Below are 16959 nucleotides of genomic sequence, written 5' to 3'. Positions count from 1 at the left end.
ACACCAAAAAACGTTAAAAAAAATGGTGACATTGGATCACTGGAACTGCTCCCCCATGGACCCTGTTGATAAATGTTTTCTAACTTTTGTATTTTTACAGTCTGTAAGATGTCTAATAAACAAATGTTGATGATCCCCACCTGAAATATTGTCACATGTATGTCTTTTCTGGCTATGTTGGTCGCCACCGTGGATTTCCACAAAAGCAAAAAAGAACATTTACATAATGTCTGTACATAACACATAATACAATTTACATAACAGTACATAATGTGATGATAAATGTCTTATATATTTGTAATGCTTTAGATGTCTGATAAACATATTCCCCACCTTAAAATATTGTGCCAAGTTTTAATTTAGATTTGAATCAATTTGAAACTTTTAGAACAATAAGTGTGGTCGAAAGTCAATAACACTAAAGGCCATCAGAAAGTCCAGACTTAGCAAGCCCAAAATATAAAAAAAAGCTGTTTGAAGAAATCCACATTGTATCGGCACAGTGCCGGCCCATCTTCCCACCTGCTCTACTAATAGCCAACGTTGATGACAATCTGGGAAACGGAAAATGATTGATGATAATCTGGGAAATTAAAACTGATGCATGCTAATCATCCTCAAAAAGAGAAGGGAGATATCGATGGTGAGTCTGAAAAATATACTCCTCTACCAAGTTTGAAGCTGCCTTGAAGACATTAGGGAAAAAGAAAGTCAACACTGAACTGAAATTGCTAATTGGCTAGTTGGTGATCATTGCTAATCATGCCCAAATCAAAGTCTAAGTCAAAGAAACACAAGGAAGAAAATGATAGTGAGTCTGAGGAGTTCAATCCTGCTACAAAGAAATCCAAGAGAGATGATGGTGTCAAATCAAAAGACCATGGTCCTGAAAAATGTATTTTACATGTACACGGCTTTAAGCATGCAGATTTCACACCACTTAGTAAAATTAAAGGGTCTGCTACTGACAAGCTGGCTCTGCTACACAGCATTCGTCATAGACGTCTCCAAGAAGCTCTTGATTTACCATTTCGCATGGAGGATGTCTGTAATCTCATTCCAGAGAGTCTTGTGGGTGCCAATTTAGAAACTATTGGTTATCATCGAGCCTGCTACCAAAGGTTTACAAAGAACCAGGGACGCTTAGAGGAAAGATCTACTGTGACATCTCAGCAAGCTTCAACATCACGCTCACCACGTAAATGTGGGTCCTCTTCAGCTAAGCAGCTGTTCCCCCCAGAGTGTATCTTCTGTGGAAAGCTGGAAGTGAAAGTATTGGGAAAGACTGAACGGTGCGTCAAGTTCCCAGTATATAAGGCTGAGGACGGAAGATTGAAGGAGCCTACGTGGAAACAGATTACGCCTCAAGCCTTTAAACTTGGACTTCACCGTCTACATCGCATGGTGCAAGGTGAGGACCTTTTTGCGAGAGAAGCAAATTACCATCAGTCATGTCGCAAGTCGTTCAACCTGAAATATGCAAAGCATATCACATCCCGAAGTAAAGCCCTTGCTACCAACCCTGTCAGTGAAACAGAGCAGACTACCATGGCTGCTGCACATCAGATGTCATTTAATGCTGTACTTGATGTCATTCAAGACCAAGTGATAAGACAGAACAAGATTGTGAGGCTTGCATCACTGTGTCTTGTCTACACCCAAGAGTTGGAGAGAAATGGCTTCCCCAATCCTGAGTACAGAAGTGAGAAACTGAAGAGAAAACTTGAGAAGCATGAGGGGATTGGCATTTCTTTGGTCACAGCACATTTGAAGGGTTGCATCACCCATAGCTTGATATTCAACGCTAGCTTATCCATCTCAGATGCAGTGAGAAATGCATATAAGATGGGGAGCACAGACAAGTTTGAGGATGTGGCCCTTCTTCTTCGTGGTACTAACCAGACGACATACAGAGCGTCAAATTCTCTTCCTTGGCCTCCCACAGCCGATGATCTGGTCATGTCCTTGGATGACCTCCTCCCATCTAATCTCATCCGGTTCCTGACCCTCATGATTTCTGGTGATGCTGACTTGGAGAAGAATGAGAAGACAAGACGTCTTGTGCGGTCTATAAGTCAGGTATGACAACTCTCCATTTTGATAGATTTTTGGCCTTTAAATATTGCATATGTTTTATTTTGTGTACACTATAGTTGCTTAAACACTTCACTGCTAATAGCTTTCTTTATTATTTCAGGACATCTGCCGTGCTGTGACAAAGGGAGAGTGGAAGTTGCCTAAGCATATCCTTCTGTACCACTATACGTCACCTTTATCGCAGTAAACTACTGACTACTATTCTCAGTAGGCTAGGTCACTGTGAAACTTATGACTTTGGCTTGGAACTTGAGACCGCTCTAACCAAGGCCCTCAACGAGGTTTCCATCTCTCTCGGTCCACAAATTATTACTGGTGAGGGGAACAATGTGTTTCATCTCGAGTGGGACAATCTGAACAAAATAACGACAAACATTCATGGCTCAAATGTGGTGAACTGGACTGGTGGGATCATGATACAAGAGGTGAAACCTGGATTTGATGCCCCCAACTCTCTGGAAAATCTACAAAAGAGCAGCCACACCGCTATTCTGGTGTCCCAAGCCCCATGATCCTGGCCAAGGCTGGGAAAAGACTGAAGAGGGTACCCTGGAACCAGTGTGGTCTTGTGGACCTATCCTCCCCACTTCACTCGCTGACTTACTAGAGGAAACAGTCGAGGAGATGGATGGAGATGGTGAAGAAGACGAGGAGCAAGAGATTGACTACGAAGACCTGCTGTATGATGAATAGACATCATTGCCCTTGACCTTTTGACCTTTGATTAGATTCACTTTTTTCAATTTCAGTTTATTCTAATGGGGATTTGGTATACCTTATACACACATATTTGACTATATGAGTGGTTTTCTGTTTTGTTTCAATAAATATAATACCAATATAATGGTTTGAATAGTAACTCCTTATTATGGGGGAAGTTCATTTGGACCAACATGTGACAAGATTTCAAGTAGGGATCATCAACATTCACTTATTAGACATCTTAAAGATTGCAAAAATACAAAAGTTAGAAAACATATATCAACAGGGCCCATAGGGGAGGAGTTCCAATGTCACCATTTATTTACGTTTTTTGGTGTTTATTTGTGTTTTTATGCACCATACATCATCTAATTATGACAATCCTCATATCTATCAATTCCTCATGTAAAGACAAAGAGAAAATGGGGTGGATTGTGTCTGTAGGATGTATTGTTCAGATTCTATGTAGATTTAAAGTTTTCATGTTTCACAGCCGAAAATCAAGCACAGACACAAAAGATTGTACAAAAAATCACATATGGGACAAAAACTTGCGTGGGGAACATCAAAATTCCTTTACTAGACACCTTAAGGATTACAAAAAACTAGGTTAAAAAAATATACCTTTCGGGTGCAGGTGAACCCCCCCTTCCTACCAGACTATAGGTTCCCCGCAATCTATCATACTTTCCAGTAGACTCTCAGCATGACCAGCAGGCCTACCGTCACATGGCCCACCTTAGCTCAAGCAGCACAAAACTTACATTTGCACAGCAGATACTTTCTGGTTTGCAGTTCATTTTTGGGCTTTTTAAATAGGGTTAGGCCTATTTGCCATGGAATTTGGCAGTAATGGTGGAAAAAGTAACAGACCGGGGAACATAGGACCCTTTTTGGGAAAAGCGGGGGAAAAGGGTCCTATGTTCCCCAGTCACATACAAAGAGGGACCTGGGGAACATAGACTAGCTCCCGATACGGGCTAGTGCTAGCATGCAAACGTTAGCGGCTAATTGATAGCATGCTAATGTTAGCGGCCGATTGATAGCATGTTAACGTTGGCCGGCGATCGATAGTGTGCTAGCGTTAGCGGACTAGCAAGACCAAGACCAACTCGGTGCTGTTGAGCGAGACCAACTCAAATGTTATCATTAATTTATTTGATTTGTTTACTGCAATGTGATTGGGTTAGCGGGCTAATGCTAGTGGGCTAACACTATATATCACGTTATAACATGAAAATATTTTTATCATGTAATAACGTAATAATGTCACGTTATTTCGTGAAATTATCATTATCTTTAAATAACGTGATAATATCGAAAGCGTGTCCAGACGTGTGCATCACTTTTAAGTGTCCTCTGTAAACACTTCTGTTGTGTTGTGGTCTTTGAAGCGCATTTTCTTATTGTGTAGTGTTGTGGTCTTTGCAGTGCATTTAAATGACGTGCTTGTGTTGTCAAATTGATGAAGATTTTTTCTCAATTTGCTTGTGTTTTGTGTATTTGCATGTGTTTTCTCAAGTTGCAGCGCTGTGAGCTCTCAGGGCCACCGTAAAAAAGGCCCAAAATGACTAAATTTAAACATGTTTAAGTCCATATGAACTCGCAGCTTATTTCTCCAGAGGTGATGTGGACATTTCTATGCTTACATGTTAGTTCAACCTCCAGAAGATTAAAGTTCAGGTCAGCTATTATCTGCACTGCAGGTCAGTGCATTGCATGCTGAGGACATGTATTGCATGTCAAAGGTCAAAGGGCACAGATGACCCTGAAACAAGGCACAAGTTTTATGTATTCACATGAGAAATAAATGCACTGTTATCATTTAAAAAAATTTCAATCCACAGACCTTGTTGTGTTGACTTCCAGGTTAGAACTGTACATGAAACAGGCCACAATAATGTCTGTGGATTATCCTGAGAAACCAGGTCATGATTTATGGTTTATAGAAAGAGACACTGCTGTTGAGTTTTTCAGATGTATTTTTCACACGCCGAGTACAATCAACTCAGTTTTTTTTTTCAAGATAAGGCACATATCCCGCCAACTCACATCAAAACAATCTAGATTGATAAATAGTAGAGGCAAGAGGAAAAATCTGTATTTTTTAAATTGGGGGTAAACCCTCCTTTTAATGACAATACTGCAAACAAACAGCCCTTGTTTCCCCATACTAATGGTTGAATGTAACTAAGTACATTTACTCAAGTACTGTACTCAAGTACAATTTTGAGGGACTTGTACTTTATTTGAGTATTTCCATTTTATGTCACTTTATACTTCTACTGCACCTCTACATACATTTATCTGTCAGCTTTAGTTACTTTTCAGTTTGAGATTTAACATGAAAAACATGATCAATTTAATGTGATTAGACTTTTTTTTAATTAAACCTCTAAACAGTATATTGAATAGTTATAATGAGCTGTATCTTTTCACAATTAACACATTGCTTATATAAATGCATCAATATAAATAATCTAATAATATATTTGGAATATATAAAACAATCTGAGTGGGTCCATTCTGTATAATGAGTATTTTTACTTTTGATACTTCAGTAAGTTTTGTTTGTAGGACTTTTACTTGTAGTGGAGTAATGTCACAGTGTGGTATTGATACTTTTACTCAAGTAAGGGATCCGAATACTTCTTCCACCACTGCCCCATACTAAGGTAACGGGAAAAAATGTATTTTTCAGGGGGTTTTTTTGGCACAGATATAACACTGGAATAGAATCCCCTGGTTCCCTGCAGAGATTTTTAAAATTATTCGTTTAATCTTAAACTAATATCCTCTGTTTCGCCGAGTTACAGCATGTCCCAGTTATAAACTAAAATGCCTAAAAAACATAAAAACAAGTGCTGTTCCAATTCAACGTGCACCATATTTAGATATGAAAATGAAACCTATGTCAGTCTTTCACAATACTGTTAGAAAAATTGCATGAGGAAACCTTGAAAATTGATAATCTGTCACCGACAGAAAAAATCTGTCACCAACAGAAAAAACCTCACCATTTTTCTGCGCATTCATTGATGGGGAAATGAAGAGCTGGAGACGTCCAAGTTTCTCAGTTTAACAAAAGTTTTATTACAATACGTCAAAAAATGTGCACTTTACAGAGATCTCCGGGTTCAAAATTAACTCATGTCCCTGAATACAAACAGACGTGTTTCAGTTCGTGAAGTCTGAACCACGACCCTCTCCCTGGAACCCATTAAAATAACCTTACAATTGTTTACAAAACATGCTGGTCGATTTCCTCCAGGAAGTCCCGCCCTCTTGATCGCTGATTCGCCAGTTTTAATTAATACAACGGCACGTCAATGCCAGCTGGGCATACAATCTTGCTGCCCCGGACAAGGCCATCCTGGCCTCTCCAGAACATTCAACAAAAAACCTACTGCCTTGTTTTGTCTCACAAAGATATTATGTCTACAGAGTCAAAGGTTTCTCACTGTGTCACATAGATTGTAAAAGTCTAAAAAATATGAACCAGATTAATAAAATAAAATATATGTAGTCAAAGTTTCTAAACCAAAATTAACACACAAACATAATCATTGTATCAAATCATATTGTCTGACTTAATATAAATGCATAGAGATATTTATTACAGTCAAGGTTTGACCTTTGATAGTGACCTGCGTCACTCACAGAGAACAGAGACAGAGAAGCAGAAATAAAGCATAAAACCATTTACCAATATAGAAAATAATCAATTATTTTAACAATACATTACATTTAAAACATGAGGCCTGTCTGTCAGTCTCTACTGCAATTTCATCCATTTTGCCACCAGATGGTGATGAAATGAATCCCTCTCTCTAACTGAGCGTCTACAACATACAGCCTCAGGCCTCAGTGTGTGCAGTCAGAGCCCCCTTCTGGTCATTTATTTTATTTATTATTTTTGACAAAATGTGGTGCTGTACTTTCTTGGTCAAAAAGTAGCTTTACACCCCTTAAAATCAAGAAGCTCTCTTGAACCCCTGTGAAGCTTTGGCGACCCATGATTGAGGTCGGGACCCTCAGGCTGGGAACCAGCAGCATAAAATGCATTGATTAAATAGGCTAAATAAAACAACACATCTGTTGGAGATTTCAATTTTGATTTATTGTCATAATTAAACTTAATGTTAACCTTCATGTTGATATGACATATGAGGGACGGAAAATGACATAAGTAGAAATAAATAAATTAATAAATAAGTCAGGCTACATGTGGAAATGTAAAAATAAATATGATTTCCGTGTGTACGTGTGTGTGTGTGTGTGTGTGTGTGTGTGTGTGTGTATCTTTTGCATTTATCTAAATCAGTTCAATTCAGTTTATTTGCCAGACTCATGTCCAAAAGCCACGCAAGACGGGACAGATAAAAACGAACAAAACAAGACAAGCAAACAAACAAGAAGAAAAACAAATACAATAATTAAAATACAGACATTTCAGACAATGTCCTCTCAGTCTGGATGTGTAGCTGGAGCAGCTCACAAAGGGATCTGAGAGTATCATCATGACACTGTTGGTGGACTCATTCAGATGTTGCATAAACTGAAACATCACATTTCTTAAAAGTGCTTTCAGTGTGCTAACTCCTACAAATACAAACATCTGACTAGTACTCCCTCCTCTGGGAACCTGCAGTAAAATTATCATTGCATCATTGTAGGCAACTTGTAACTTCTGCATGCTGGATTTTTAGTAAGAAGACCACAGATGGGCAGTATAGAGAGGTGATCAGTAGTTGAACAGAGCCACTTTAACTTGAGTAGAACAGCAGTTAAACTTATGTACTATGGTGTTTGCCTGTGCATATAACTTACAACACTGTCTATATATGTCATCATCATCATTCATATCATCTGCAATACAATGACAAAGGTATTTAATCTTTTTGCAGACCTCAAGACAATTATTGGATAGTTTGAACACAGGGAAATTTAGCCATTTATCCTGTTTTGTTCCGCACATTAAAACAGCACTTTTGCTGGAATTATATTTTATATCAAATTCCACACCACAGTCAGAGCATATATTAAGAAGCTCCTACTGCCCAGCACTACTCCAATTTTTTTCCTACATTTATTCACTTTTTATGTATTTATTTCTACTTATGTCTTTTTTCGCCCCTCATAATGGCACACTGATTAATAAGAGGTATTTAAAAAATGCACTCAATATGAAGAAGGTTGCTGTCCCCTGCTCTAGGTAATGCACATGTGTAGAAAAAATAAAGTTAATATATGTTACGGTGGAATTGTTTTTGTGTTGACTTCCAGGTTAGAACTGTACATGAAACAGGCCACAGTAATGTCTGTGGATTATCCTGAGAAACCAGGTCATGATTTATGGTTTATAGAAAGACACTGCTGTTGAGATTTTCATATGTATTTTTCACACGCCGAGTACAATCAACTCAGTTTTTTTTCAAGAGAAGGCAGATATCTCGCCAACTCACATCAAAACAATCTAGATTGATAAATAGTAGAGGCAAGAGGAAAAATCTGTATTTTTTAAATTGGGGGTAAACCCTCCATTTAATGACAATACTGCAAACAAACAGCCCTTGTTTCCCCATACTAATGCTTGAATGTAACTAACTACATTTACTCAAGTACTACTGTAGATAATGCATGCACGTGTAGAAAAAATAACGTATTAAAAATAGGTTACAGTGAACTTATTGGGATGAACTGTTGACTGTGTTGTTTTGGGTATGGGAGCATAGACTGTAAAATATGGGAGGCCGTGTTGTGCTTTCTGTTTTAATCAGAATGTAAAATGTTTTTACTGTACTTCTTTACTTTTTCTGGCAACGTCCTCGCGCCTGTTGCGTCTTGTTGAGAGACGTACTTTGCGTCAGTCAGTCTCGTACACACACACAGACACAGAGGCATCATGGCGGACGTACTGGATCTTCACGAAGCGGGAGGCGAGGACTTTCCTATGGACGAGGATGGTGACGGTAATAAAAATATATTAAACCCACTGGTTCAGATGCTCCATAAACCCGTCGTTCAGATACCATGTGAATATGGAGCTCTACGTTGAAACGACCGCGGCTGTAAGAAGCTGCGAGTTGTCTGACTGCGTGGTAGCAGGCCTGAGACAAGCTAACAAGCTAATAAGAAGCTAACAACGCATTTCATTCATTCAAACGGTGTTCTAAACCCTTACGGTCTCTTTTTTATAAAACATATAAGTATGTTACCAAAACCCAAGAGCGGGATTTATAAACGGGGTTCTATCACTTTAATTGCACTTAGCATGTTGTTAGCCGCCGTTAGCATGCGTAGCCACCGGCTAATAGTAAGATAAACTAACAAAACTACACATAACTTCTAGGCCATATATATTTAAACGCATTTAGATTCACAACATATAAACACCTTTTAATGCACAACATGGGTCTAAAATGACCCGCATTCATTTCCCATGTTATTTCATTCTGGCTGTGTGTTTGAATATCTTTTTTTATTATTACAACAGATCATTATATCCATTTTTCCTTTCATGCTTTATGAAGAAAAATATTTTTTGTATTACTACATCAAGTTTTCACATATAGGGCAAAAATGACCGTGTGCATTAGAAGCGTAGTGATACAAAAAGTGATGCACTCAATTTGAGTATATGTGTAACTATGCTTGTCTTATTTTTAAGGTTTAACTTAAAAAGAGTTGTTAGAACCACCAGATTACATTGGAAAATCACACATTTTAACATTTGAGACTTATTAGAGCCACCAAATAATAATTTCCATCCGAAAAACACCAACTTAGCAAAATAGGATAGTTAATATTTGTGTGTTATTTGTCAGGTTTTAAAATAGTGATTGGTGAATTGATGACAACAAATAAACACCTTCTGATGCACAACATGGGTCAAAAATGACCTTGTGCATTAGAAGCGTAGCGATTAAAAAAAAAAAAAAAAGTGGTTTTATTCAAAAAGTAAGAAATGAAAACAAAAAAATAGTATGTATGATGATCAAAAACAAGTTATTTGAGGAAAATCTGCAATACTGAATGATGCAATTAATTTATTGCAAAGATATAGAATATAAAAACTTAGTCGGGTCACTTTAGACCCATGTTGTGCATCAAAGGGTTAAACGTACTGAGATGCTTTTGTTTAATAAGCTTTTATTTAACTGTAGCTACAGCTACAAATAACTGTATGGAAACTATCAGCAGAGTTTCAATCACATACAAATATTAATTCAGTTAGCTTGTTGTTAAACTTTAAAAGGAAGGTGTATCAGAATGGATTGCTAGATTGTGACTTGATCTCATTTTCTTTCCCCAGAGAGCATCCACAAGTTGAAGGAGAAAGCCAAGAAGAGGAAAGGAAGAGGCTTTGGCTCAGGTCAGTTCAGTTAGTTCATGTTAATTTCATTTTGCAGCTTTTTAATAGTTTGTTAGGCTGGTCAGGCAGCAGTGGGTTTTTTTTTTTAACCCTCTAGCGTAGTGGTTCCTAAACTTTTTTAGCTTCACACCCCTTCTTTGTCCCAACCGGGTTGACGCATCCCCAATCCCTCACACCTTAAAAACCCCAAAATGCAATAAGCTTTTTTATAGCTATATTAAAGGTGGCATGTAATAAAATAATCACATGAAGAATTCGCTCTTGCATTTGAATTAATCTGAAACACTGTAACACAGGTGCAATATAATGCAACAATGTTATGTGCAAGCTTCCACTTTTAAGAGCAAAGAGGATGATGACTCAGGATCAGAAGCAGAAAGCAGATAAGTTGGGAAAATGTTATAATATTTTGAGCCGCGTTGAACAAAAATTGCAGCAAGTTTAAATGACCGTGGAGCTAAACATCCCAGTCATCATAACACAGGTTGGAAAAATGGAAGAAGATAACGTCTCCTACGCTTCATTTTAAGATGAAGTGCATTTTAAATAGCCTGCATTTATTTATTAATTAATATTACAGTTTTTGATTTTACATTTTACAAAGGAAATGTTTATTTGCACGTCTTTATTGTGTTGGGGGGGGTGGGGGGGGGGGTTTAATTGTGTAACTATCAGACTGCCATTACACACTTAAGATCAGGGATGGGCAACTGGAGGCCCGGGGGCCACATATGGCCTGCACCCTCACATGAAGTGGCCTTCAGTACAACAGTTTTCCTTTTTTTCTTTTGGGTTCAACATTTTTATCAAGTAAGTCTAAGTTAAAAATTAATTGTCAGGACATATAGGTGAGGTAATGCTGAAAAAACTGATACCAACATGTCATGGTAAAGATTTTTTAACAGATTTTTCAAAGGACATAATAGCCCGAGATTTCAGAGGGTTAATATTTCTGTGTGTTGCTCTTTCCAGAGGAAGGAGCCAGGTCCAGAATCAAAGAGGATTACGATACTGTGGAGCAGGATGGAGATGAGCCGGGCCCTCAGAGATGTAAGTGTTACAGTTTGTATAAAAGATTACCGTTGGTTCAAGATAACATAAGAGTCTAATTGAAACATTTGTGGCCCTGAAGTGTCCCATTTTTCTTTTTTTCTTTTTTCAAAAAAATATTCTCGAAATTGAGTTTAGAAAAATGCTGTGTTCCTGCAGGTGCTGGAAGTCCCACTTTAGTTTAAATGTGTTTTTTTTCAAAGGTTGGCTTGGATTGTGAATAAAGTGCTTGAAAAAGCTTTAAACTCTACTCTAGTACTTAAAAAGTCACCATTCTGTCGTCATGTAGCGTCACTTTGGCTGCCTATTGCACAGTAACCTCTAATTTGATGTGATGAAGTGAAATAATCAGTTTACAATGTATACTACATCTACTGCAGGGGTCAACAACCCTTTTGATATTGAGTGCCATTTTTACATTTTCTCATTAATTAGGGCCCGAGCAGGCAACGACCTGCGAGGTCCCGATTGTATTTCGAATTATTATTTATTTATTTATATTCTTAGTCCAAAATGATCGCATTTTTCACTGCCTGAACAGACCCCACAACTCAACAAACTTTGAATATAAGTCACACATGGTGAAAAATTTTATAATCTATTGTCATCCTGATGGGGATAAATAAAGTAATTTTGATTTGATTTAATCAGTGTGCCACATCAATATTAAGGTTAACATTAAGTATAATCGAACAGATTTGTTTTATTTAGCCGGTTTATTCCATTCATAAAGGCCACTGGTTCCCAACCTGGGGGTCCCAACCACTATGAGTGGTCGACCAAGAAAGTACTGGGTAATTAGTCCATCTGGCACTTTTGAAGGTGCTGAAAGGTTTTGAAATCATCAAATCATTGTTAAGTCATTAATCCTACCAGCCTTCCAGCGATCTGGTTCATCAGGACTAAACTTAACAAATCATATCTTAATAACAAACAAGAGCTCAGAAGGCTTTAGGTTGGTTGAACCAGTGTTTACTTGAACATTTTGCATAAGAGGAGAGCTTTACTCCGCATAACAATACTTATGTCATTAGTTTATTTCTAGCTGAAAGTGCTGCTTGTTTCATTGTTTGACCCCTGGTGGATTTTCTTGTGGCAGCTGTGGAGGGCTGGATCCTGTTTGTGACTGGTGTGCACGAGGAGGCCACCGAGGAAGACATCCATGACAAATTTTCAGAGTTTGGAGAAATCAAGAACCTGCATCTCAACCTTGACCGCAGAACAGGCTACCTCAAGGTGAGACAGATGACCACACATCATTAGCATGCTTGCGAGTTTCAAGGTGTCTGTCACTTCATAAAAGAGATTAACACACTTGCTCGTTTATACTGTATTTTTTTTTTACCTTTGGTACACCCTCTGGGCCACTTGCTCTAATAGATGATAAATGTTTACTTTTACAACACAATTATTCAAAGTACACCTCAACTTGTTCTGCAAACTATTCAGTTGATGGTTAACTTGGATCTTAACCTGTGTGTGCAGTTTTCTGCTAAATATAGGTGAGAAAACATTTGATTAGACATAAAACTGCTCCAATTCAAAATAAACAGCTTTCCTGTGGAGCTCAACAAAATATTTGAGCTTCTGCATTGCAAGTACAATCGTGCATGGCAGTAGCTCCACTGCTAAAGAGTAATGATGACAAATTGGAAACATCATTTGTTGACCCTCTTACAATAAGGTGTATTCAGTCTATCTAACTTAAGAATGAGTAAAGAACGAAACAATTATTTTTTGTTAAAAAAGTTTTTGAGCACAAACATGTAGCGTTTATTAGTGTCCTGCAACTGCTTGCACAATACTTGGCAGCCCACTAGTTTGTTTGACCATTTATGGTGACACCACAAAGCATTGTGCGACAAGTTCAAAGCCAAAACAGAATGCCATTCAATGTGCCAAATGTTTGTTTTTCATTCTTTGGCTAAAATTACACAGAGAAGCTCCAAACTTCATGTTGACTCAACAAGAAAATATAACAACTGCCCAAGTTTCTATGAATCACACCAACTATTGCTTAAGCAATGTTTTTTTTTGTGTGAAATCGAGAGAAAGTCATGCTGCATGTGTGCTATTAAATTATGTACATTTATAAAAATATCACCTTAGAATTATTTTTCTTTACAAGTAAACCTTGTTGTCTATGCTGCTAATGTTGGTTTATAAAAACAAATCACATTAGCTGTATTCTAACTATTCTATTTTTTATTTGGAGTCCCAAAAGATATTTGATGTTTTAACGCACCACCCAAACAATTACACCAGTCCCATCTGCTTTTTTAAATTTAAATGTTTTATTCTCTCTCTGGCACCGTCTGCCAATGCACTGGCTGGAATCACATTCGAAGCCACTTTGTCTCATGTTTACAGAGCCAGCAGCCTGTTCCATTAGGCAAGTTTACTCAATAAGACAGGCTTTTTTCCTCGCCAACTTTGACTTATTTGCAGTTTATTACAGGAAATTCAACATAGCTCAAGCTCAGTCACTTGTGCTGCAGAACCAGTTTAATTTGCTTTATGGAGCCAAACAAACTGAAAATGAGTCAGAGTAAACTAAATAAACCTGGCTTATTTACTAAACTATCTTTATGGAACAGGCTCCAGCACCGTGTATGAACATTACTTTTTCACCGCACTGAGAAGATATTTGCTATATTTGATTTAAAAAAACAAAAAAAAAAACATTTATTGGATTAGAATAACTACACTGCACATTTTAAAGCGGGGAAATATGCTGACATGCCAAGAAAATGCCAAATTAAAATGATCAGAGCTTTTGCAGATCTTTGCAGTTTTGGATGTATCTGCTCTACACTCACCGCATCAATATATGTGATTTTGGGCTGTATAAATAAAATTGACTTGACTTGCATGAGGGACACTTTGACCATTGCTGTCCAAATGTACAATGTGCTACAATTTTCCTCTAATCCACAAGGTGGCAGCATTGTTTTAAATATAAAGTAAGAACAAAGTGTTTTTCCCTGCAACTCTTTCTCCAGTCAAATATCAACGTCTGTTTTCATTACAGGCTGTTTGAATATTTACATAATTTAGCAACTTTGTTATACATTTTATTGGTAATCTCTTCAATGCTATAGACAAAGACATAAGATGCATTGAAAGCTTTTCTGCCAACTCCAAAACATGCTTTAACAATAGTGTGCCTGAAGTGAATAAGGTTACTGAGGGACAGTTAGCCCAGTTTTGTGCTGTGTTGTAAATTTAAATGTTAACCAAAATCCTAAACAATTATGCCATAAATGTGCAGTGACTCACATGTTGTCCTGATGACTGTTCCCAGGGATATGCACTGGTGGAGTATGAGACATACAAAGAGGCCCAGGCTGCCATGGAAGGGCTCAACGGTCAGGACATGATGGGCCAGCCTATCAGTGTTGACTGGGGTTTTGTCAGAGGGCCCCCCAAGAACAAGAGGAGGTGAGGGGCGTGTGTGTGTTTATCTGAGTGTTTGTGGTGAAAGTAACTTTCCAGTAAAGGGAGTATTGTCAACATGTTGTTGTTGCTAGGATATGTATTTTTTCCTCTATTACCCAGCTGTTCATGTTTACAGCTGCTTAAGCTATCAAATAGAGATTTAAAAGTACAATGTTTTTGGTAGAACAACTCATAACTGAATTGTGTTTTTTGACAGAACTGGCGGCCGGAGACGTAGCAGAAGTCCGGACAGGAGGCGGCGTTGAGGCGTTGTCTGTCACTCTGATGGGCAGTTAATAATCCTCTCATCTTCTCCTCAGAAATTCAGTTTTGTACAATATTTTTGAGTCACAGTTATATGGCATCATTTCTTTTGAATATTGAGATAAGCAATTTCTCTTCTTGAGAGATTAACAAAATAAGAAATTGGCCTAGCAGCAGCATTTTTAAAAAAAGTTTTTTTTTGTAAATTGCTTATGCTGCTATACAATACAAAAGAAGGATATCCATTCAGCTCTGTCATTGAAACAGATTTTACATTCAACTTGAAGGTAGTGCATGTTTGTGGTTCCCTCAAAATGTTTTCTCAATGTGTTTGTTGCATTTTCTTTTATATTACTTGGGGAAAAATTAAACTTTTTCAAAGGTTCACTCGTGCCCTGATGTGTTTTTATTTAGCCCAGCTAATGACGTAGAGTTTACATCATCCCAGATGACCTCACCGAGGCGATGGTGCCCGCCCCAGCTATTTTGTCAACTCCAAAGCACCTGTCACTCTGGACTATGAGTGCCACACTCATAGGCTACTTGGACAAAACCCCTTGCCCTTTATTTTTCTGCAGCCAATTGGCAAACGAATGTGTTGTACTGTGTCGTTCTCATTTGGTGTTTACTCAATTGGGGAGCATCAGTCAAAGACCCCGAGAATGACCATTGGTTCTTCTAAATGCCAATCAAATGGACTCCTCTCTCTGATTGGCTGGCTCATCCCGAGGGGGCGGGCTAAACTCCTCGCTTGACGTTGTTGTTGTAAGTGGTGGAGAAATTACTTTGTCGCTGGTGGTCCGGTTTGGGATTTTACGCGTAGTTCCACCTATGAAGATGTGAAAAAGTTAGGAATTAGTGGTGCTGGAAACGTGTTTGGTATTCACAAGTTGGTACTTGCTGGAAAACTAAATGGGACGATGAAAAAACCATCTGCGAGGCCGTTGAAGGTAAGCAGTAAAGGGATACTCTAGCTACGAGCTAACGTTAGCTGCTGATTAGCCAGGCTTGAAGTAGCCACTTGCTAGCCAAACCGTTACGGTTCGGTCTACTTACTGAAATATAATAAACACTTGGTTGCAGGGGGAATTCATGCGCACATATTCTTGTTTCCTGAATGGGTGATTAAATGACCAGTTGCGTGAAAAATAAAGTTATTCCGGTGTGTAAACGGTGCATGAACCCCATGCGTTTGAACGCCTCAAATGCGTTTATGTAAGCATGTGTATTGTTCGTTGATATTTTTGTTTCAAAGAATAGTCGTAGCCATAATAGCTGGCTCAGAGTTTAGGACAAGCCATCATAAGTAGCATTTCATCTATTTAGTGAGCAGGTTGGCGAACAGACATTACATGAGCTTTGTGAGCTGTCAACTATAGCTGGTTAAACATTGCATTGCATTTTTTAAGTTGTGTTGAATGAGGTGTCAGATATATATCGGCCCAGTTGTTTAGTTATGTTTATTGCCTTAAGAATGAACATAAATAGTAGAGCTTGCTTTCTAATATCTGGCAGTCACGATTCAGAACATCCGAGCCCGGTTCTTATTTAAGGTGCATGTGTGATGTAACATTTACTTAAAGCACCAGCTTGGAAAAAATTGTTGGAGTTTACACTCTTTCCCCTAACTTCTAATAAAAAAATACCCCCATGAGGGGTTGACGAAGAAAGTACCTGGTAATTAGTCCATCTGGTACTTTTGAAGATGCTGAAAGGTTTTGAAATCATCATATCAGAGTTTGTCATTAATCCTACCAACCTTCCAGCGATCTTGTTCATTAGGAATTAACTTAACAAATCGTATCTTTTTTTAGCCGCTGTGGAATCAAATTAAAGGCACATTTCTGTTTACAGCGTACTGCTTTGATTGACATTCCCTCATTTACAAAATGTTGCAATAGCAGCAAATGTCAAAAAGGGAGAATAACGTGTAACAAACTCTAAAATGAGCACTGTAAAATAATGCTGTCATCCATATCCTAAAGGTCATTTGACGTGCAGATGAGAGGGCACTTTTCTAAAAGCTCTCTTGC

At 38.1% G+C, this 16959-nt stretch overlaps 2 protein-coding genes across 3 annotated transcripts in view; both read left to right on the top strand.

Annotated features, from left to right (window-relative positions):
- The first annotated feature begins 8433 nt into the window (after positions 1-8433).
- Positions 8434-15311, top strand: rbm8a (RNA binding motif protein 8A). The gene is made up of 6 exons (XM_059339562.1): positions 8434-8771; positions 10115-10174; positions 11147-11224; positions 12324-12460; positions 14529-14665; positions 14880-15311. The coding sequence occupies exons 1-6, from the start codon at positions 8705-8707 to the stop codon at positions 14926-14928; spliced, it is 528 nt and encodes a 175-aa protein (XP_059195545.1). The 5' UTR covers positions 8434-8704; the 3' UTR covers positions 14929-15311.
- Positions 15312-15700: 389 nt separating this feature from the next.
- The window catches only part of otud7b (OTU deubiquitinase 7B), a 56279-nt gene continuing 55020 nt past the window's right edge, over positions 15701-16959 (top strand). For both annotated transcript variants that reach the window (XM_059339559.1, XM_059339558.1), the window contains exon 1: positions 15701-15876. The gene's annotated coding sequence lies outside the window, so the exon portion shown is untranslated. The remainder of the gene's footprint in view (positions 15877-16959) is intronic.

This window comes from Centropristis striata, chromosome 8 (assembly GCF_030273125.1).
Source record: "Centropristis striata isolate RG_2023a ecotype Rhode Island chromosome 8, C.striata_1.0, whole genome shotgun sequence".
Lineage (NCBI taxonomy): Eukaryota > Metazoa > Chordata > Actinopteri > Perciformes > Serranidae > Centropristis > Centropristis striata.
This window is presented reverse-complemented; position numbering and strand designations above follow the sequence as displayed.